The 21,403-nt window shown below is 40.0% G+C and overlaps 2 protein-coding genes and 1 non-coding gene across 4 annotated transcripts in view; 2 read left to right on the top strand and 1 right to left on the bottom strand.

The window, feature by feature from the left end:
- The window catches only part of LOC123613937 (uncharacterized protein C6orf141), a 115,182-nt gene that overhangs the window by 26,793 nt on the left and 66,986 nt on the right, over positions 1-21,403 (bottom strand).
- CRISP2 (cysteine rich secretory protein 2) lies at positions 1,952-21,227 on the top strand. 2 transcript variants are annotated; one of them, XM_045509363.2, is made up of 10 exons: positions 1,952-2,431; positions 3,418-3,533; positions 4,622-4,658; positions 6,398-6,527; positions 9,917-10,033; positions 10,880-10,967; positions 14,307-14,452; positions 14,870-14,967; positions 18,186-18,274; positions 20,761-21,227. In XM_045509363.2, the coding sequence occupies exons 4-10, from the start codon at positions 6,459-6,461 to the stop codon at positions 20,886-20,888; spliced, it is 735 nt and encodes a 244-aa protein (XP_045365319.1). In that variant the 5' UTR covers positions 1,952-2,431; positions 3,418-3,533; positions 4,622-4,658; positions 6,398-6,458; the 3' UTR covers positions 20,889-21,227. The 2 variants fall into 2 exon arrangements, with proteins under 2 accessions (XP_045365319.1, XP_045365320.1); XM_045509364.2 differs by having other exon boundaries at positions 1,952-2,459.
- Positions 20,433-20,514, top strand: TRNAI-AAU (transfer RNA isoleucine (anticodon AAU)). Its single transcript is given in 2 exon segments — positions 20,433-20,472; positions 20,479-20,514. It is a non-coding gene; the product is annotated as a tRNA-Ile (tRNA).

Below are 21,403 nucleotides of genomic sequence, written 5' to 3'. Positions count from 1 at the left end.
TCCTTGGAATCCATGCAAGAACTCAGTCCCCCCACCTCCCAGGCATTTCCACAACTGCTCCTTTCAGCTCCACACACTCCTGACTTCTGATTTTACAGCAGAATTTTAGAAGCACCTGGACTACTTCTCTTAAAAATGACCTTCCATGTGCTCTCCAACAAGTGTAGACCTAAAACCTACAAGCTTTCTGGATTTGCCCTCCATACGAAATTCACCATCAACAGTGCTTTTTCCTCTCTCCACATTCCAACATTTTGTCCTATTTCCGCTACTCTAAAGTTAAAAGGGAAATTGTCACTACACTCTTCTTTCTCCCGTCATCAATTTCTCAGCTCTGTAAATCACCCTGCACAGTGATCTCAGGTAGTTTTCATAAAACAATATTTGATCATATAATTTCCCAGCTCTCTAAACATCAATTCTTTTCCCATGTTACAAAAGGAAGCAAATCTCCTTAGACTTCTATAAAAAGTTTCCCCAATGTTTTCAACAGTCTATTATTCTGAGTTAAATATGCCTTTAAAAACATTTTTTTTTTAAGTTTTTAATGGAGGTATTGGGGATTGAATCCAGGACCTCGTGCATGCTAGGCATGCACTCTGCCACTGAGCGATACCCACCCCCCAAATACGCCTTTTGATGCATTGACTTGTCTGTTTCTGCTCTTCCATCCAAGTGTACAAAACTTTTCTTCATTCTGATCAGGTCACACACATTTTTCAAAGCACTTCAAATGTCAGTCTACCATCTAGTTTTTACCTAGGGTGATATCAATGCACAGAACTTCCAATAATTACTGTATATATTTTGTTTCAACTATTTAGCACTAAACTACACTACCTGGTAATACATATGTACATCTTTTCCCCAGTACAATAAATCTTAGAAAAAAGACACGATGCGTCCTTTCTTCTGCATCCCCTAAGAATCTAGGCCAGGTCAATATTTATTCAGTCTTCAAATATCTATCAAATGCAACCCACGTAACCGGTCTTGTGCTAGGCTTTGGAAATACAGCAATAACCAAGAGAGACATAGTCAGTGTCTCAAACACATGCTCACTGACAATCTCTTATCACATCAACCCTCAAACGGCTCTCATTCTGACATCATCTACGGGAACAAAGAATAACTACAGGTATGGTGTCTTCAAGAATGAAAAAATAGGAGAGTTACAGTGAATTATAGACTATTACACTGTTACAATGAAGTGTTCTGCACTAAAAAAAGAACCAATGTACTAAGCCATTTTATTTATTAAAAGTTGAGCAGTGTTCAAACTACTATATACAGAATAAACAATGCCCTACTGTATAAGATAGAGAACTATAGTCAATAGCTTGTAATAACCTAAAATGAAAAAGAATATATGTATATATATATATATACACACACATACACACACATATATGTGTAACTGAATCACTAAGCTGTACACCCAAAACTAACACAACATTGTAAATCAACTATACTTCAATTTTTAAAATATTCAAATCAAGGTATAACTCATTAAAGCCATCAACAGTCTAGCAGGAAATCCTTTAAAAATAAAAAAAGGTTGAGCAGTAATTTTGTCCAAGTACTTGAAATGTTTAATAATCTAAGCAAGGTGCAATGAAACCACTAACATAGTAATGAGATAGAGAAATCCAGGTATAGAGTTCATAAACATTCAGAAAGGAAAACAGTCAGGAGTTAACTTGGATTGAAAGCAGTCTAGGGTGACTTCTAAATTCCAAGATCGTTTTAGACAGTGGTACTTGAACCTCAACTGAAACAGCAATAAAGAAGGATGAAAATAAAGTCTGCACATTGGCCACTTGGGATTTTAACATTGTCCAGGGAAAATGGCACTCAGCACCGTGAAATATGGCAGTTAGAGCTACAGTTGCGCCTGCATGAGTCTCAAGGGTTGGAATGAGAAATGCCAAGCCTCTTTCCATGGGGTACAGTCAGCTAGTGTGTGATGGATCCTAATCTTTGGTTTGACATGTTTCGACCCAACCCATCCTCTAGGTAATGAGTTACTTCATTCCTTTCAATCTTGAAAACTACAAACATAGGGGGAAATCATCTATTACTCATCTACCCTCCATAAAGCCAGGTAGGAGTCTTCAACCAACACCTGCTGTGAAGCCAGCAGCTGTGAATCAGGAATTCTGGGCATTTTTCTAAGACTTGTTCCTGTTACTCTTCTTGAATTTTCAGACCATAAAACCTTCAAAATACCAACTTCATCTCTGCAACCCTGAGCGCCAGACTGGTATTGGGCTTCGAACTCAAGTATCTATGGACTTCTGCAGTCTGCTCTTTAAATTCTGACCCACGTTAAGATCGTGTTTGGAAAGGGGCGCCTTTTTCAGTACCCCCACCCCAGCAGCTTGAATCTCGATATCGTCTCCATCCTCCTCTTCCTGTTCTGCGCAAGCGTGTGAGCAGACATTTATTGTCCTCATCAGGTGATGGTAATGATGCCAATGAGAAACTGTGTAGGGTGTTCACGGTGCATCCCCGGAGGGAGACGGGGAAGATGCGCCAACAGTTCAGGGCGCCGACGACTGCGCTGAGGGCATAAAGCCGGTGACGTGGCCCGCACGTGGCTGGCGGGGTGTTTCACGCCCGCCGCCGGAGGCACGAGCCGCAGTTGGTCGGTGCCTGCGGCCCCCACTCCTGCAGCAGGAAGATCTGAGCTCTGGAGCCTGGGTAGGAATGAGAGCAGCCTGGGAAACTGGAAATGCCCAGGGCCGGGGAGGTGGGGTGAAAACCGGGGCGAGAAAACTCTGTGGGGCGAGGGGTCCTCTTCTGGCTCTCCGGTGGGCGCACGGGCTGGGTCAGTTCACACCAACCGTAGAGTCTTCCGTTTTGCCGCTGGGCATCCATCCGCCAAAGACTTTCAACATCCTCTCTGTGTGTATCCGATTGAAACTCTTTACCTACTTTAAAAGATAAATCATTCTGTTTACCTGAAACACTCTGAGTCTCAGGAGAACCCTGATGTCATCTCTAACTGTGGCATTTCATGAGATCAAACTGAGAACTTTGGCCTCAAATCCACTCAGTATGTGCGTGACTAGGTGTAGAAATTATCTTCTAAAGAGTGTGTGGGTTGGGGGCTTACATCAGGAGCTGGGACACTTGAAAATGTGCTGCGTTGTTCTGAGGAAGTTAGTCAACCAACTGTCAATGGAACTTCTTTAAGGAGCATGCTTCTCTGTTAGTGTTTGAAGGAAATACCAGGACACCAAAACGCAGTCTGATCTCAGAAGGAGATTATAGTCCTAATGGTGAGATCCAATAAATACAGTGAAGTATTAGAGAACAATGTGAAGCAGCTGAGTCAGGTTTGTGACAGAGATTGCTAATACTACCGACCTATTCTTCACTTCTTTTTAAATGTTCTCTTTTTCCTTGTTCTAGGGTTATGAAACCATACATCATGCTCTTCCTGTAGACACCCCAGAAGAACCATGTCATCCTGGTCTTAAAACACCTGCCACAAAGGGCACAGTGCTTTTCCATTTGCATCCATCCAGGTAAAACAATGGCAGCCAATGTTTCAACTGCGTGGGAATCTGGGTTTAAAGGAATACCATACCAATTTTTCTTTAAATAGAGGCTCACCGAAAGTGTCACTGCTTTCATTGCTGCAGCTAAAAGGATTAAAGGTTGCGGGAGGGAGTAGGGAGAGGAGAGTGGCAGGGAGGGGTATGTGGCACCTCAGGCTGTTGAATTATGGAATCGTGGGTCATCTACTGCAAACCTCTGGCATGATTAAGCTATACAAAATCGCCAGGCTTATGTGTGGGTCTTTCAATGAGCTGATGAGGATAAAACAGCCCAGATGTTAGATCATTTCCTGAAGTTAGCCAGAAGGTCTCCAGCGGAACTGGGCTTTGAGCAGTTGAATATCTGATTACATTATACTGATTTTTTCCCTATGACACCTGGAGGTAAAAACATCTTATAAACATTCCTAAAACTAGGAATTCAAACAACATGCATTTATAAAAAGAGCTTATGAGCTCGGCAAGCTACCACTCGTTGCAAATGATGATAATAAAAATAGCATTTCCATTTTTGGAGTATTCTATGCCAGGCATTGCGTTAGGTGTTTTGCGTCTGTCGTTCGAGGCAAACCTGTGATACAATAAGCCACTGTTTATAGAAGAGAAAACTGAAGCTCAGAAAAGATTTCCCAAAATTGATGGTTTCCAAAGACTAAGGTCTTATCCAATAAGCTACAGAAAGTTGGTAATTGGGAAGTAAAAGTCATAGAAAGCTGAGCCACGGGAGTTGAGCTGCAGGGTAGGATCCTGGTTCCCTCCACAGTGAAGAGTGGATATCATAAAAATCCCAGACCAAAAAGGCAGCATCTGGGTGTTAGCCTGCATGAGGAGCGGGCTAGTTAGGGAGCGAGGGCATGTCCTACCCACTCATTTTAAAAGCTCTGTGGAAACCAGATAATACCCCAACCCATGCCAGATAACTGGCAAGGAAAGGTGAAGTTCCTGGTGTGAAAAATTCTATTTTGGAAATGAATAGACTTGGATTTACTTGCACAATTGGAATTTGCTAAAACAGAAATGTTCTAACCCTCTCTGTTCCTTCTTGCTTCCTACAGATAAAGCACATACCTCATCCTGCTCTGAAAACCAACGGTAAGTGATAACTCATTTATTTACTTAAATGTGAACCTTTTTTTTTTTGTCAATCATTTTTATTTCGCCAATGGTAAAATCCTATATTTAACAAAGTTATCCATGATTTTCAAGCTTTATGGATAAATGTTTCTTGAGAGAATGAGCTTGTTAATTTGACTTTTACTCGCTATATCAAGTTGAAACAAGTGAATTTTTTACATCTCATTCTAAAATAGTTCCAATGACTTCGAAACAATTTTGCTAGAACTACCTTTAATAGAAAAATGTAAAATATGACAATTATTATGTATTATATATGCTTCCATGTTAATGATTTTACTACTAACATACATAGTTATGTATTAACACAGAAATTGTTAAAATAAGGCTGGAGTGTCTCTACTGGGTTGCAAAATGATTGCTCTTTCCCAGCTGAAACTATGTTTTCCTTTCAATGTGCATTGACTTAGACATCATAATTGGATGAAGGCTAATTTCTGACATTACTTAAGTACTTATCATTAGCTTAGGTTAATTCATTGTTCTTGGGCGCCCTCCCCACCCCATTTTTGGGAGGAGGTAATTAGGTTATTTAATGGAGGTGCTGGGGATTGAACCCAGGACCTCGTGCATGCTAGGCTAGAGCTCTGCCTCTAAGATCTACCTCAACCCCCCTTAATTCATTGTTTTAAGCCTCAGTTCCTTCATCTGTAAAACACAGTCATACCCACCAAGGTACCAGAGTGAAATCAGACATTGCGTTTTAGCATACACTGTCAATATGTGTTTATTCCTCTCCCTCTGATGATCACACTATTGAGAAAGACAATACATGGAAAAGGTGTCCACTGTTGGCTGTTTACACATCAGTGAGGCCTGAGAAGTACCGCAAATAAATTGTTTAGAATTTTCCCTCCCTCCAAGAATTTGGGAGCACCAATCTCCCAGGAACAAAACTAATCAAAGCAGCATTCCTTTCCTTTACAAAGTGAGCAAATTATCTGACTAATGGTAGAAGTGGGGATACGAATGCTTCCTAAAGTTGGTGTTCTTGTTGCTTCATGTAAAGGACCAAGGATTTCTTGACACATTGAGAAAGAACAACATGGGCAACCCAATGCTGAATGACTTTTAAAAAGTTGGTGAAGACATTCAACGACCTTTGCACACAATCATGGATTCAGCAGATTTGAACAGGCTAGATTTTCAAATACATTAGTTCTATTTGTATTTTTTTCCCCCTACACTGGGAAATTTGACTTTATAGACAAGGAATAGAATAAACATAATTTCTAGTGCCTCCACTGGAGAAATAACTACTAATAAAGTGTTTTGCACATTTCTGTGTAATCACAACCCTGGAATCTCGATTCAAAGTGTGTGTAAATAAAAGGACAAACAGCTCTTTCCATAGAGAAGAGGAAACTGAGAGATGGTACACACTGAAAAGAAACGTTGCCCCACAACTGAGATGAATGATCAATGAGGTATCATCATGAACTGTGGAGAGACCAGATTTTTTCCCATATTTTCTTTCCGATGGGCTTAGGAGCACCAGAAATGGGGGGACAGAAGGTGGTGTGTCCCTAGCCTTTATAGGTGTACTTCAAGGGCAACAGGCACGTTCTTCAGTTTATTTTTTATTGTCCCTATCAGGGACAAGGTTGGTTCCAGGATGATTCTACTGGCACGATTGGACAGTCTTCTCTTGTTACATTAACCAAAACCCTAACATTGTTTTTTTTTTTCCTTCTTAGAGGTCCAGGTACCACAGCTCCCAGTGCAGATCTTTGTTCTTTTCTCCTTAACTTCCTAGCAATGGCTCTACTCCCACTGGTGTTGTTTCTGGCTGCAGTCCTGCTGCCATCTTTCCCCACCGAAGGAAAGGTAAGGTCAAAGTGGAAAATCTTTCCAGAGCTATCCAGCTCGGTGAGATGGCAAAGCACTTTGAGAATGCAAGGAGTGAGGGTCTGGTACATCACAAAGTTGTCACTGGTCACTCAGAGCACTTTATTGCAATTATCTAGATGAAAAGGTTAAGGGTGAGTTGTCCAGTACAGTAGCCACCAGTCACTTATGGCTATTGAAGACTTGAAGGGTGGCTTTTCCAAAACCAGGTGTACCGTTGGTATAAAATACACAACGGATTTCAAAGATTTAGTACCAAAAAAAAAAAATCATTATTTTTATACTGAGTTCATGATGAAATGATACCCTAATTAAATAATGTATTAGGTCCTTAGGACTGTTTTAAGACATTAGCACAAGTTTGGTGGCTTAGCACAATGGGAATGTATTCCCTCTCAGTTCTGGAGGCCAGAAGTCTGACATCAGGGTATCAGCAGGGCCACGCACCCTCTGGAGGACCTAAGAGGGAATCCACTCCATGTCTGTCTCCTAACTTCTGGCGGCTTCCACCAATCCTAGGGGTTGCTTGGTTTGTGGATGCATCACTCCAGTCTCTGCCTCTGTCTTCCCTTCACCTTCTCCCCACTGTGTCTCTCATAAAGACACTTGTCATTTAGGATTTAGGGCCCATTTGGATAATCCAGGGTGATCTCATCTTGAGATTCTGAACTTAATTATATCTGTGAAGACCCTTTTCCCACATAAGTTCACATTCACAGATTTTGGGGGTTAGGACATGAGCACGTCATTTTTGTGGACTATCACTGAACCCATTACAAATAAAATAAATTATTTAAATTAATATCACCTGTTTGTATGTTTCATGTGACCACCACAAAGCTAAAATTACATATTTTCTTGAATTATATTTCTAATGGATACGCTGGTCTACGAGTTTAAAAAGCTAATGGTAGTCCTCCTCCCCCAACATCTTTTCTGATTTCCATTTACTTAATTCATTCGAATGTGATCCCCACAGAAAGTTAATATTCTATTTGTATAACCTTAAATTAGCACAACTCCTTCACATACCACATTTGACATTCATCATTACTGTGTGATAAAATTATACTTGCTTTTATATTAAATTCTGACTCTCAAGGTCTTAGCGTTATGTTTTGCTTTGTTTTTTAACAGTCATAAACTTGGTACGTGAGAACCCAACTCTTGAGCTCAGATCCTCTATTTTGAATATGCTGCATCACTTTAACAATCCCAAGAACAGGCTCAATCATTGTCTCCAATGATTGGTGTGTAGATGCCCGTACGAGGTGTCCACCTCCTGGTCAGAGAACCTCTGAATGTGGGGAGTTTTGGTCATCGCTGTCTGTTCCCACACCCTCCTTTGACTCTGGGCGTACAAGATTAGCTAGGACTCCTCAGACCAGAGAATTTTGACACTGGGCTTAACCTCAGTTAATTTAGCATTCACAAATACATCTCATTCTGTTACCGTCATCAAAGTTTCAATCTGAAGACAATTGGTTCATCACCCAGGGCTTCAATTAATTAGTTTGCTATCTTCCCAGTCTCTTTCCTAAAGATTTCCTTCCATGGTTTTTTCCAGGCCCTTTGTTACCTGTCTGCTCCGTCTCCTGGCCTTCATTTACAATAAAAAAAAAAAAAATTAAAAGGGAGATATCATGGGGTCTTTTGCACCACTAAATGTTAGATCAGATGTTCTATACACCTCCACCCAGAAGGTACGTTCTCAAGATGCCTAGAAAATACTGCCCATCTTTCATACCTCAATCCAGGCTATGTTTTGTGAAGCCTTTTCTGACCTCAATCAAGAAGAATGAATCCCTCCTTCCCCTGTATCAGATCCTTCCTGTCATTTCAGTTATCAGGTGGTTTTACAATGTTTACTTATGCCCTGTTGCCGATCCAGTATAAACACTTTAGGGCTAGATAAGACACCATATTTGATCCATTGTATTCTCAACACTTCCTATTTCCTGCCACCTAATAAACTTTACTGAAACTTATTTTTTTAAAAGGTCACATTTTCAATAGAATTATTATCTACAGAGCAAGATGGGGTAAGAAACAGGAAATAATTACTTCTCCTTTTTCAGGGATCAAATGTTGATGTGTTTTGAAAATACTTTAAGATTTTTGAGGGAGAAAATATCCAAGGATGTTATTTTTGCTTTGACGTAAAGCAGAGATCGGCCACTACTGACTTCCCATGTGCATCCCTCCTCAGTTAGAAGTTAGTAGCTGGGAATGTGCCCCGTTAGTGGGTGCAATGCACTCAGTATTGGTCCCTGTCCTCAGGAACATACAAGCAGGCAGGAGAAATGGACGCAGAATGATCTAGTGGCAATCAGATGTGGCCAGGCCCATGTTCACAGCATTTGCAGAGCTTTGAGGGAACTCAGGACTGGAGGGAGTAGAGAATAACGTGTCCCAGGGTGTCAGGGGAAAATCAACAAAGATCCTGTCTCTTTATTTTCTAAAAAAAACCCTCATTTCTTACTTACGCTCCTAGAACGTCAGACCTCCATGTAAATTTAGGCCATCAAATTGCTGGACCTTGTGGGAATAATTCACACACCCTACTCCATCTCCAGGGTTTAGGACCCATCACCTCCCCCGCCACACACACACACACACACACGCACACAGATACACCAAAAATTGCAGCACCTGATTTAATATCCTATTAATTACATTTCTGTTACTAAAAGAATAGTCAGCAATAGTCCATTAATTGCATGGCTTTGCTTCCTCCAAATTGTCTTGGAGGTTTTTTTGGTTTTTTTTTTTTTTTTAGTATTTTTAAATATTTTTTTGAACGACCCCATATAATCTACCTATAACAGGAAGAATCATTTTACTTCTCCTGACCCTAAATATTCTTTCTCTAAATACATTCTAAATATATTCTTTCTCTCAAAGCAGACACCACGTCAGGTCAAAGTTCCCCTTAACGTCCTGATGAATCTTGAGGTCCAGTTATTCTGCTGCCGCCTGATTAAATGAGAACCAACTGTCTTAATGTTCTCACTGTGTACCTCTGTACACAGCATCATAAAATAGTACAAAACATGATCATCCATTGTATGTCTAGAAAAATCACCTTGAGAGTCCCCTTGAAACTAGAAACTGGCATTTGTGGCATCAGGAGAGTTTTTAATTTGTCATGCCATGAATCACATCCTCACTCTCAAAGCTTCAAACCACTTCCTTCCTATTATTTGTCATTGCTTTGGCTCAATTCACTGGCATGCTTAGCAACTCATAGTGGCTTGAACTGAATGCTTTTGTAAAGTGATCTCTGATCCCTGGAATTACCTTATCATTCTTAAATGCAATTTTCGAAAATGTTTAAAAAAAATAACCCTGATTTAATTTCCTTTTAGGATCCATCCTTTACTGCTTTGTTAACCACTCAAACGGAAGTCCAAAGAGAGATTGTAAATAAACACAACGAACTAAGGAGGTCCGTGTCTCCACCTGCCAGGAACATGCTAAAGATGGTAAGAAGCAGGAACACAAAGAAAGCGCTGTGAACCAGCGGTGGTAGGAGCAGGCAGCTGCAACCTTACAAAGTGCTGTGTTTATTTTGCTATTTCATTCAGCTGTGTTATGGGCAGGGCGGAAATGAATTTTCCTTTATAATGGTTAAATAACTTACCAAGGTTACCAGGCTATTAAGCTGGGAAGGCAGAATTAGCAGCTAAATCTTCAGACACCAAATGTGAAACCATTACATGTTTTGTGCACTGTCTTTCCAAGTCTAAAATACAGAAACTTCCTATCCTTTGGGAATCAATGCCAGTTAGGGTAATTAATAGCCCATTTTCCAGAGAATAGTCCATAAAGGTCTCCCAGATGGACACAATGGGCTACCAGTGGAATAGCCTAGGTCAGCCTGTTACCACTGAAATGTAATTAGATGGCTTCACATGTTAATTCGTATTCCATGGCTGTTGTGCTGTCATAGTGAGAATACTGTGTTAGGTATTCCTCTCATCAGACAGATCACCTGTGGACTTCTCTTTGTGTGGACACTGGCACCGAGGTAGATAAAACACACAAAACCCCAAACAAATATATGTGTGTGTGTATATATAATACAAATATAAATATATAACAAATATATTATAAATATATATATAACAAATAATAAATATATATATATATATATATTTCAGGAAAAAATAAATTTAAAAAAACAAGCAAGATACTTTAATACCAACAACAGCTAGATAACACAGCTACAGAAGCTTTAGAGTGGCTCACACCAGCCTCCCAATCAGATTACAAAGCACGTACATCATGGAGCTGAACCTGTGTGTATTTCTTTTTCTTGTGACATTTAGGAATGGAGCAGAGATGCCACAGCAAATGCCCAGAAGTGGGCAAACAAGTGCACTTTAGAACACAGCAATCCAGACGACCGAAAGACCAGTACGTTAATTAGTCCACGTCTGTTGAATAAATGAGCAAATAAATAACCCTGGGCAGACAAAACCGAATGGACCATGCTGGGATGTTGCGTTACGAAGACTGTGAATACATGTTGCTTCTGTTGCTGCATTTTTTAAAAGCGAAGTATCTGTATAGAGATACTCATTCTAAGTACTATTTTGTGCTTGTTGTTTACATGATGCAGATGATCTCTTAAGCAGTATCTCCTCTGTTCCCCTTAACCAGCTCGTGAGCAGAGAGATCATGTACAATCATTTTTCTGATCTTAACGATTAGAAACTAAGGATGCAGAAGGAGTGAGTGATGCCAGGACACAGCCGGCAGTGGTGTCATATATTGGGAAGTTCGCCAGGCTTTCTGATTCCCAACCCACTGCCCTTTTTGTGAGACTGCGTTGCTATTTGGTGTTTTGAAACCTGTGTATTTTGCATTCACAAAATGTATTGAATGATGTTGAATTGTTCCTGAATTTGACTTTAAAAATATTAAAGCTCTTATTAATCAGGATGAATACTTTAGGTATGTTGGCTCATTTAAAAAATTTTTAATAACAAACTGTATTTTGTATGGGCTGTGTGCCTATAATATGTAGGATAATATATTAGACTCAGAAAACTATAAGACATACCAAGGATGATAAAAACTATGAAAGAAAAAACTTACATGCGTAAACTTTACATAAAATATTTGTTTACATTATCAAGCATGACATGCACATAGGCAAGCCCAAACTGAAATTAGTGAGTAATTTACCTGTTATTCCAGTAGAACTATTATTGTTTATACCGTTGGTGCTAACATTATAATGAAACTAAGATGATTGCATTCAGTAGAAAATTGAAACGAATGGTCTTAAAGACCCACATCTACTGCTAGGTCCTTAGTTTCTGTCCTTTCCTATCAAAGGAGATACCCAAGAACAGTTTCTGCTCTCTCTAAGCAGCATGTGGACATTATATTTCAAGTCACCAAAATAGAGATATTAAGTGAGCGCTGTAAAGGTAGGGAAAATTTTCTGGACTGCAGGGCACTTCTTTCTTTTTTAAATTAATATTATTGTGATAAGAACACTTGTTTTTCTTTTAATTTTTTTTAAAAACACTTTAATGGTGCTAAGAACCCTTAACATGAGATCTGCCTTCTTAAGAAATTTTAAGCGTACAATACACTATCATTGAGTAGAGGTGTAATGTTGTACATCAGATATCTAGAACCTATTCAACTTACTTACCTGGAAGTTTGCACTCACTGATAGTGACTATCCATCCTCCTGCCCTCTCAGCCCCAGCAACCATTTCACTCTTTGATCTATGAATCTGACTATCTGAGATACTTCCTGTTACTGGAATCATGCCCTGGTTGTCTTTCTGTGACGAGTTTATTTGACTTAGAAAAATGTCCTTAAGGTTCATCCATGCTGTTGCATGCTGCAGAATTTCCTTTTTTTCCAAGGTTGAATGACATTCCGTTGTGTGTCTATACTGCATTCTGTCTGTCCACTTACTTGTTGATGAACATGTAGGTTGTGCCCACATCTTGGCTATCGTGAATAGTGCTGTGACGAACATGGGATTGCAAATGTCTCTTTGAGATCCTGATTGCAGTTCTTCTGGATAAATACTCAGACGTGAGATTGCTGGATCATTTGGTAGTTCTACTTTTAATTTTTTTAAGGAGCCTCCGTACCACTTCCCACAGCAGCAGCACCATTTTGCACCCTCACCAACAACGTACAAGGATTCCACGTTTTCCACATCCTCACCATCACTTGCTGTCTTTTGGGGTTTGATTTTTTTTTTTGATAATAGCCATCCTGACAGGTGTAAGGTCATATCTCACTGTGGCTTTGATTTGCATTCTCCTGATGATTTAGTGATGCTGAGCACCCTTTTATATACCTTCTGGCCACCTGTACATCTTTTTTGGAGGAATGTTTGCTCGCATCCACTGTATTCAGAAAGGATCCTTAGTCAGTCCCTCAGGCAGCCCCCTGGAAAGATGGCTCTCTGGATGTTTCATCCAACTCTTTCCCTCCCCAGGGTGAGGCCGGGAGCTATGGTGTTTTGTCTGCTCACTCTGAACCTGGACCAGGGGAGGCTATGGTAACTGCCAGCCCAGATCTGTCTCTGTTCTCACCAGTCCAGGGCAGCTGGTTTACGCTGGGTCTCCTTACCATTCCAGAGCAGGCAAGTCAGAACCAGCCCTTCGGGCAGCCTCTGAGAAAACTATGTGGCATTGGATGTCCAAACCAACTTCTTCCCTCCCCAGGGAGAAGCAGGCAGCTGTGGTTTCTGTCTGCTCGCTCTGTGCTGAGCTGGGGAGACGAAATGTGGCATCAACTAATCCAAAATACCATCTCTGCCTCCCTGGGGGGATGGGATTGTGCTCCAAGACTGGCGAGAGAGATGCCAGTTCTTTGGGGAGTCCCTTTGGAAAAGGTGGGTTGCTGGACACATGAACCAAGTCCTTCCCTCCTGATCGTGGCACTGTGTGGAAGGTAGGGATTTTCCAGTCTCCCTACCGACTTCAGTAAGTCCGGTTTCATATCCTTCAGGGCATGGAAGCCTTGAATGTTGTTTTTGGATTTCCCACAAGGGCAATTTGTTCATGAATTGTTGCTAAATCCGTGTGTCTACTGGGGGAAGGAGACTCCAGAGATTCCTTTCTACCACTGTGCTAAGGTCACCCTCTGCAAGGCCCTTCCTTCCTAACGCTCTTGGACCTAACAGACATTAGGATGTATTTATTAAGGGAAGATGTACAAGTTTGAAAAGTGTCATCACTCGTAATGTCACTTGCCTCTTGATGGGAGCTCTTAAAGACTGCCTGTAATTTTTTTTTTCAAAGTTCACACAAAATCATAGTCATAAAAACATTTATTCAGGTTCCTATAGGTGAAAAATCTCTGCTGAGGGTGGGTAAGAGGAGGAGAGAAAGAAGAAAAGTGGGCTGCTGCCTTTTGCAAGCTTACAATACAAAGCTGAGAGCTCACAAGGCATTAATTCCACATGGAAGGAATTTAACGTGAAAAAGTGCATCTCTGACAATCAAGAGGGAGAAGGCATTTTGAATGAGGTCCTCTCAACCTGTTCAAAGTCTGCAGGCTGAGGCCAGCCTCCACGTGCTAGGTGGATCCGTCTTCTGTCCCACTTTGCAGCTGATAAGGAACAGAAGCACCTTTTTCAGGTCTTAGCAGCTAGCGAGTCTAGGCACTGCGGCTCGGTGTTGGAAGGGTGGCAGCCTTGTGTTCACGTAGTTGATTTCTTCTGCCATGGCCTGCTTTATCGCTTTCTTCACGAATGATCTGTTCGTGCTTAGGTACAAAATGTGGCGAGAATCTCTACATGTCAAGTGACCCTGTTGCCTGGTCAGATGCGATCCAAAGCTGGTATGAAGAACGCCACAATTTTGTCTACGGCGCAGGACAGAAGAGTCCCAGCGCGGTCGTTGGACATTATACCCAGGTGCGTGGAAAAAATGAAAGGTCTCTGCCGCACGTGTTCTCGTATAGAAAGTTCCTCTAAATTAAGACTAACTATGGTGTTCAATTTGGGGGAAGAGCTTGAGTATAACACAGTCCTGACAGGTGGGCTGGTACTTCCTCAAGAGCTGTCATTTTTTTTCCCGCGGCCTGCAAAATCCTTGATAGGGAAGCACACTCTACTTTTCCAATATTATAAATGGATAAAGGGGTGAGTGTACATGAAAGTTAATATTTTTAAAGTTTGTGACTTTGTTTCAATAATTAGATATTTCCATAAGGTAGCTGGCTACCAACTGCAATAGTCGTATTTTTTTTTTCAGTTTTACATTTGCTATTTTTTTTTAAATATTTTTCCCTCTTCTTTAACATACTCACATACTCTCTTACGGATTTGCAGCTTGTCTGGTACTCATCTTACCTCGTTGGATGTGGAATTGCTTATTGCCCCAATCAAGAGAGTCTTAAATATTACTATGTTTGCCAATATTGTCCCGCGTAAGTATGCACTTTAAAGTCTAATGCCAATAATTCCACCTGCAATTCAATATTTTTAAATGCTCATATATTATAAAACCAATCAAAACAGAAAGCATATTTTATTAAAGGGAAGGAATATGTCTTTCAATTTATCAGAGAAGAGAACAGGTTCTCAGGTCCAAGAGTAAAATCTGAAACTCTTCTTTCCTCAATTATAAAGTGATGTCTTTTCTCTCAGTTGCCTTTCCCTAGGGCTCAGGGTTAGTCCCTGAGCACATGCAGTGTGCATTTCCCTAGATCCGGTGTCATCAGTTCTCATTAATTTCACACTCTTGAAGGGTGGAGGCTTGATGGTTAAGGAAGGACGGTAGTGGATGGAATATAAGGGACGGCAAATTGTGATTTCAGCCCTTTTTGCAAAAACGTTCCTACTCCTACTTATCTAAAAAAAATACTTATATTATTACCATTAGAAATGATTCATTCTCTTGGTTCTCAAAAGTTTTTCTAGATATCTTTAAGACATGTCAGGGTCCAGGAAAAGGTAACATCTTAAGCTTTTGTTTCTCAGATGTTTTCACAAAAAAACTCCACAATGAAAAATCCCTTAAGGTCATGATTTATAGCAGGAAACATGCTCTTCCATCAAGCAACAAGTTTGAAGTTATCCACAATAAATCCTTCAGATACACGAAAGATCTAACCTCAGCATATCCGTTAGTTTTCATTTCTTTTAAAATTTGATATTCCTTACCACTATGGGCAGGGGCCCCCCCAAACCAAGGCTCTGACAAGCTTTATTTGATACTATAGATAACCCAGGGATATGAACTCCAGTTTGAGAAGTATGACCTCCAAAGTCCTCTTCCGACGAACACCTTTTATTTATTTATTTTTTTAATGGAGGTACTGGGGATTAAACCCAGGACTTTGTGCATGCACTCTAACACTGAGCTATGCCCTCAGAGTTTAGTAAAAAGAATTGACAGGTCATTTGGGTAAGGACAATATGGCAGACAAGGAAGACACTGAGCTCACCTCCTCCCACAGACACACTGAGTTACACCTACGTATAGAGCGACTCCTCCTAAAGAAGACCTGAGGGCTGATTTAGCAGCTACTACTGTACATAGAAGAACCACACAGAAATGGGTAGGAAAGATGGAGACACTGTGTCCCTGAGAACCCCATCACCATTGCAGTGACCTGCAGTAGGGGGATATAAGTGAGGGATCTGCGTACAGACAGCAAAAACAAAACAAAACAAAACAAAAAACAGAAAAACCCCAGCAATTTTAAAAGCACTTAGACTAGGAATAGACTTACCATATGACCCAAGAATCCCGCTTCTGGGCATATATCCAGAAGGAACCCTACTTCAAAATGACACCTGCACCCCAATGTCCACAGCAGCACTATTTACAATAGCCAAGACATGGAAACAGCCTAAATGTCCATCAACAGATGACTGGATAAAGAAGCTGTGGTATATTTATACAATGGAATACTATACAGCCATAAAAACCGACAACATAATGACATTTGCAGCAACATGGATGTTCCTGGAGAATGTCATTCTAAGTGAAGTAAGCCAGAAAGATAAAGAAAAATACCATATGGGATCACTCATAAGTGGAATCTAAAAAAAAAAAAAAAAAAACATAAATACAAAACAGAAACAGACTCATAGACATAGAATACAAACTTGCGGCTTCCAAGGAGGCGAGGGATGGGAAGGGATAGACTGGGATTTCAAAATGTAGAATAGATAAACAAGATTATACTTATAGCACAGGGAAATATATACAAGATCTTATAGTAGCTCACAGAGAAAAAAATGTGACAATGAATATATATAAGTTCATGTATAACTGAAAAATTGTGCTCTACATTGGAATTTGACACAACATTGCAAAATGATTATAGATCAATAAAAAATGTCAAAAAAAAAAGAAATGAAAAGAAAAGCCCCTAGACTATACAGAAGGAAATTCATGTGAGCAGGGAACTGCTGAGCCCTCTCTGGGGTCAGAGGCACCAGTAAGCACCAGTGTTTGGGTCCCCTAGGGATACCTCCCAGTCCACACCTGCCCCAGCTGTCACACCAGGGCAGCCTCAAGCACAGCACTCCCCAGGGACTGCCCCTGGCATGGTCCACTCCAGCTCTCGCTGGCCTGCCAAAGCCCCCAGGCACAAGCAATCACCGAGGATGCTTCCACACCCAGGCCACTCCTTCAAAACCAAGAGGTGGCTGTTTCATGTAACTCAAATAAAAAACAAAAGTCAACTAAAATGAGACAGGACTATGTTTCAAAGGAAAGAACAAAATAAGACCCCAGGGGAAAACCCTAATGAAATGGAGATAAGCACTTGACATGATTAACAGTTCAAAGAAAAGCTTATAGGATGCTCACTGAACTAGAGAAAAGAATGGAAGAATGTCTTTGGCTGTTGGCCCACTTAGCACTGTTGAGGTTTGGACTCCCGTGTATTTTCAGATGAATTAAATCAATGATCAACAAGATAATGATCATCAATCAGTTACAAGTTAGTCACTGTAAGGTGATTTCATCCAGGATATTGGTGTTGATCAAAACATTTTTTAACGAACATTCCTTTTTTGGTAAACATAAAACTCTCACACACCACTCCTGGAAACTCACAAACCTTCCCCAGCTCTCACTGACCCACCAACACAAGCACCACTAAATATCACTACTCCATCTAGAAATTAAAATATATATATACTGGAGTATTACTTTCCCCAGCTCATATTAGAGTAATTATGGTATTTATCCTCTTCCAAATATAAAATTATATTGTAATAGTGAATGTTCTTTTCCATCTTGCCACTCCCTGCCTCCAAGGACCCTCCTCTGTCTCTCTGAGGGATATGTTTACCTCTAGCCAGTGCACTGGGGTGCACAGCCTTACTGATGTGACGAGTCTACTGGGAGACCGTGTGTTGGTGTAACAAACTTTATTCTGAAAACTTGAGACTATTTATGCCAGTCTAGTTGCTCAGCATGAAGAATTATAGTCAAGGAGATGGCTCAGCACCTGTGAAGTACTTCCTTAATGTGAATGTTACCTGTATCACCCGTTGGGAATTGTGCTTTTTCAGTGTTGTTCACGTCGCTAAACACATTTAATAGCTATGTTTAGTGATTGATGTTGCCCCTGGCAACTAAACAGCTATGTGGAAAATATTTAACACTGTGTATTTTAAATTTCAGTGGCAATAATGTGAATAAAAAGAATACCCCTTACCAACAAGGAACGCCTTGTGCCAGCTGCCCTGGTAACTGCGACAATGGTCTATGCAGTAAGTTGGAAGTGATTAACTTGCTATTATAACCAAGAATTGATATTTTACTTTCTTTTTACGGATTAAGAAATCTTCCAAAGTAAACAGTTCCAATAATGTCTTTACGCAAAAGACAAGGAGATTTCTCAATAGAGTGTGTTTAAGTAAAACATTTTACACACTTCAGTAACTACATATTATTTGTAATGAAAAGAAAACAGGCTTATCTCAGAGATGTTGTTCCCGACCACTGCAAGAAGGAAAATGTCACTACAAAGTGAGTCACAAATTTTTTGGTGTCCCAGTGCACAGAAAACTATGATTACGCTACACTGTAGTCTATTAAGTGTGTAATAGCAGTGTGTCTAAAATAATGTACATACCTTAATTTAAAAATAATGCTTTGGATTCTACATCTTAAATATCCATCATGATTATTTGCCAATCATACCTCAACAAAGCTGGAAAAAAATAGAATAATACAATTTTAAATCCAAAAAAAAAAAATAATAGTGCTTTTGGAAAAATGGCTCCAATAGACTTGCTTGAAGCAAAGTTGCTACAAACTTTCAATTTGTAAAAAAAAAAAAAACCAAAAACAAAAACCACAATACTGCAAAGCACAGTAAAGTGAAATGCAATAAATGAGGTATGTCTGTATTACCATATATAAGATAATGAAGCATCTAGCATTCATTTCTGTGACCAGGCAGAGCTCATTAATATTAACTATACATTCATACTTTTGATAAATAGTTCATTTGATAAATAGTTCTAATGATACGTTAGTATCATTAGACCAAAGTTCCTATTTTGACAGAATCAAAATGTATAAATCTAAGGGTGTGAGACCACATTATGGCTCAACCTAGAGAGGCAGACCTTAATACTGCATTTCTTTTGTACAGATGAGTGCATCACGCTGATCACCACATTTTCTCTATAGTATAATTCGCAGCATGGTGATTAATGTAATAAATGATCACTTGCCCCATAATTTGGTTGTGGTTTTGTGCACATTTTTAATGACAAAATTCAATCTGTATATGATGTTGGTTCATAGAATCCACAAACATATTGTTGCAAAAGAAAGGAAAGAAATTAATGTCATTTATATTATTTCTAAAGTTGTCAAGAACAGAAGTAAAAAAAAGCAGTTGCCTTTTTACAGTTGGGATACTTTTATTTAAATTATTACAAATAATAGAGTTGGCTCATTCACCGAGATTTTTGACTTTTAAATGCATTCCCCTTTAGTCAGCATTCTTTCTTACCGAATTATAGAGCTGTCATTCAGAATATTGATGACATCAAAGCTATAAGTCGACTAAAGAAAAAAGTCAACTAAAAAAAGTGGAATATTTCTACCTCTGCTGAATGCTATATTTGCTAAGGAGCTCGGAATTTATCCTATTAGCAATAAGTATTCAGTTGAAAGATTTTCAGTGAAAGTGTGGCAAAGTCAGAATCATGTTTTAGAAAGAGCTTTCTAGCAATGGTATGTAGAAACAACTGGATGGAAGCCAGCTAGAACTCTGGCTTGAAAAACAATGGGTTAAAAAGAAATTGGATGTTTTGACTGCATTACTCCCAAAACGAATGAAGAAAAATAGACAGGGTTGATAGACAAGGATTAGAATGTTTGCTGTCTAAATGACTTGAGGGAGTCAGAGAGCCACTTCCCCGGGACCATGGGAGGGGCGTAGGGAGCCCACATCCAAGAACCATCAGCCTTGTGGTATGTATGGCTTTAGTTTGAGATGTGCTCAGTTTGGGCTCCCTGGGGAACATCCAAGAAGAAACATTAGAAAGAGGGCAGACTATCATTATTTCACACCTTTATCTTCCCATTGGAACCTTCCCATTGGAATCACTTTCTCCTGAAAGACAGCCTTGGCATCTGAAGGGTCGCTGTCTAACAGGATGACACAATAGAGCCTTTCTCTGTCAGCCTGTGTCTTACAAGGAGCCACTAGTCACACATGGTCTTTGAGCACTATAAATGTGGCTGGTAAGACCGAGGAACTAAATTTTTAATTTCATCTAATTCAGAATCATTTGAATTTAAATAGCTGTTTGTGGCTAGTGGCTCCCATATAAGACTCTGCAGGTATTTTCATGGTACCCTCTTTGCTAAGGGAGAAAAGTAGGGCAATTCATTTTAGAAATATATTGAGGGGTGCGGCATAGCTCAGTGGTAGAGTGTGTGCTTAATATGAGCATGCACGAGGTCCTGGGTTCAATCCCCAGTCCCTCCATTAAATTTAAAAAAAAATCATTTTAGAAACACATCACCAAGTTCAAAATAAAAAGGGATGGATTCATCAGTGAGCTCAAGTGAGGCACCTCCTATGTCCCTCAGGGAGTGAAGGGCCTCTCCTAGAGTGTAAGTGATGCTGACTTGCTTGCCCAGTCCTACCCACCTCATACACTTTGAATGTGTGGATTCCTTTGGGGCTACTGGGGAAAAGGATACTGAGGTACCTCCTCTGTTTTTGTGACAGCCAATACCTGCGAGTATGAAGATCTCCTTAGTAACTGTGATTCCCTGAAGAAAACAGCTGGCTGTGAGCATGAACTGCTCAAAGAGAAATGCAAGGCAACCTGCCGGTGTGAAGGCAAAATCTACTGAAATGTCCAAGTTGCACTGTGCAGGACCAAATGGGAAGCTGCAGCGTTTAGTGGACACACACCAGGAGCGGGACCGTAGGCACGTTAGTCACTAGCTTGATCTCCAACAGGAATGCATCTTTTCCTCCTGGATCTTTACGGAGATCTTTTTCACACAACAATGGGCAAAAGCAGCCTACACTATGATGACAGCTCTGGGCTGATACAAACTCGCTACCTTCGATTTAATGAGGTGAGTCAAGCTGAGGATTTTGAAAGTTGCATAATCATAGCACTGAGTCACTAGAACTTTGGATTAAAGTAATTACATGTTTCCTGAAACAACATGCCAAAAAAAAGACTAACATCATTGTCATTTCAGTTACATGATTTTTTACATGTTTGAAGGATGAATTCAAAGATTGACATCTACCTTTGTCTTACGACCTCCTCTTTAAACAAAAGCAATGTGCTTTTAGAATAAAGAATAAAGAACTTATCTGAGCAAACGCATGGATGTGATTCTTGAATAATATT

The sequence above is a fragment of the Camelus bactrianus genome, chromosome 20, assembly GCF_048773025.1.
Source record: "Camelus bactrianus isolate YW-2024 breed Bactrian camel chromosome 20, ASM4877302v1, whole genome shotgun sequence".
Classification (NCBI taxonomy): Eukaryota; Metazoa; Chordata; class Mammalia; order Artiodactyla; family Camelidae; genus Camelus; species Camelus bactrianus.
This window is presented reverse-complemented; position numbering and strand designations above follow the sequence as displayed.

Coding starts and splice junctions, on each gene's coding strand:
- CRISP2 (XM_045509363.2), top strand. CDS start 6,459: ATGGCTCTACTCCCACTGGTGTTGTTTCTGGCTGCAGTCCTGCTGCCA. Junction 10,034..10,879: donor CCAGGAACATGCTAAAGATG/GTAAGAAGCAGG, acceptor TGTGACATTTAG/GAATGGAGCAGAGATGCCAC. Junction 10,968..14,306: donor TCCAGACGACCGAAAGACCA/GTACGTTAATTA, acceptor GTTCGTGCTTAG/GTACAAAATGTGGCGAGAAT.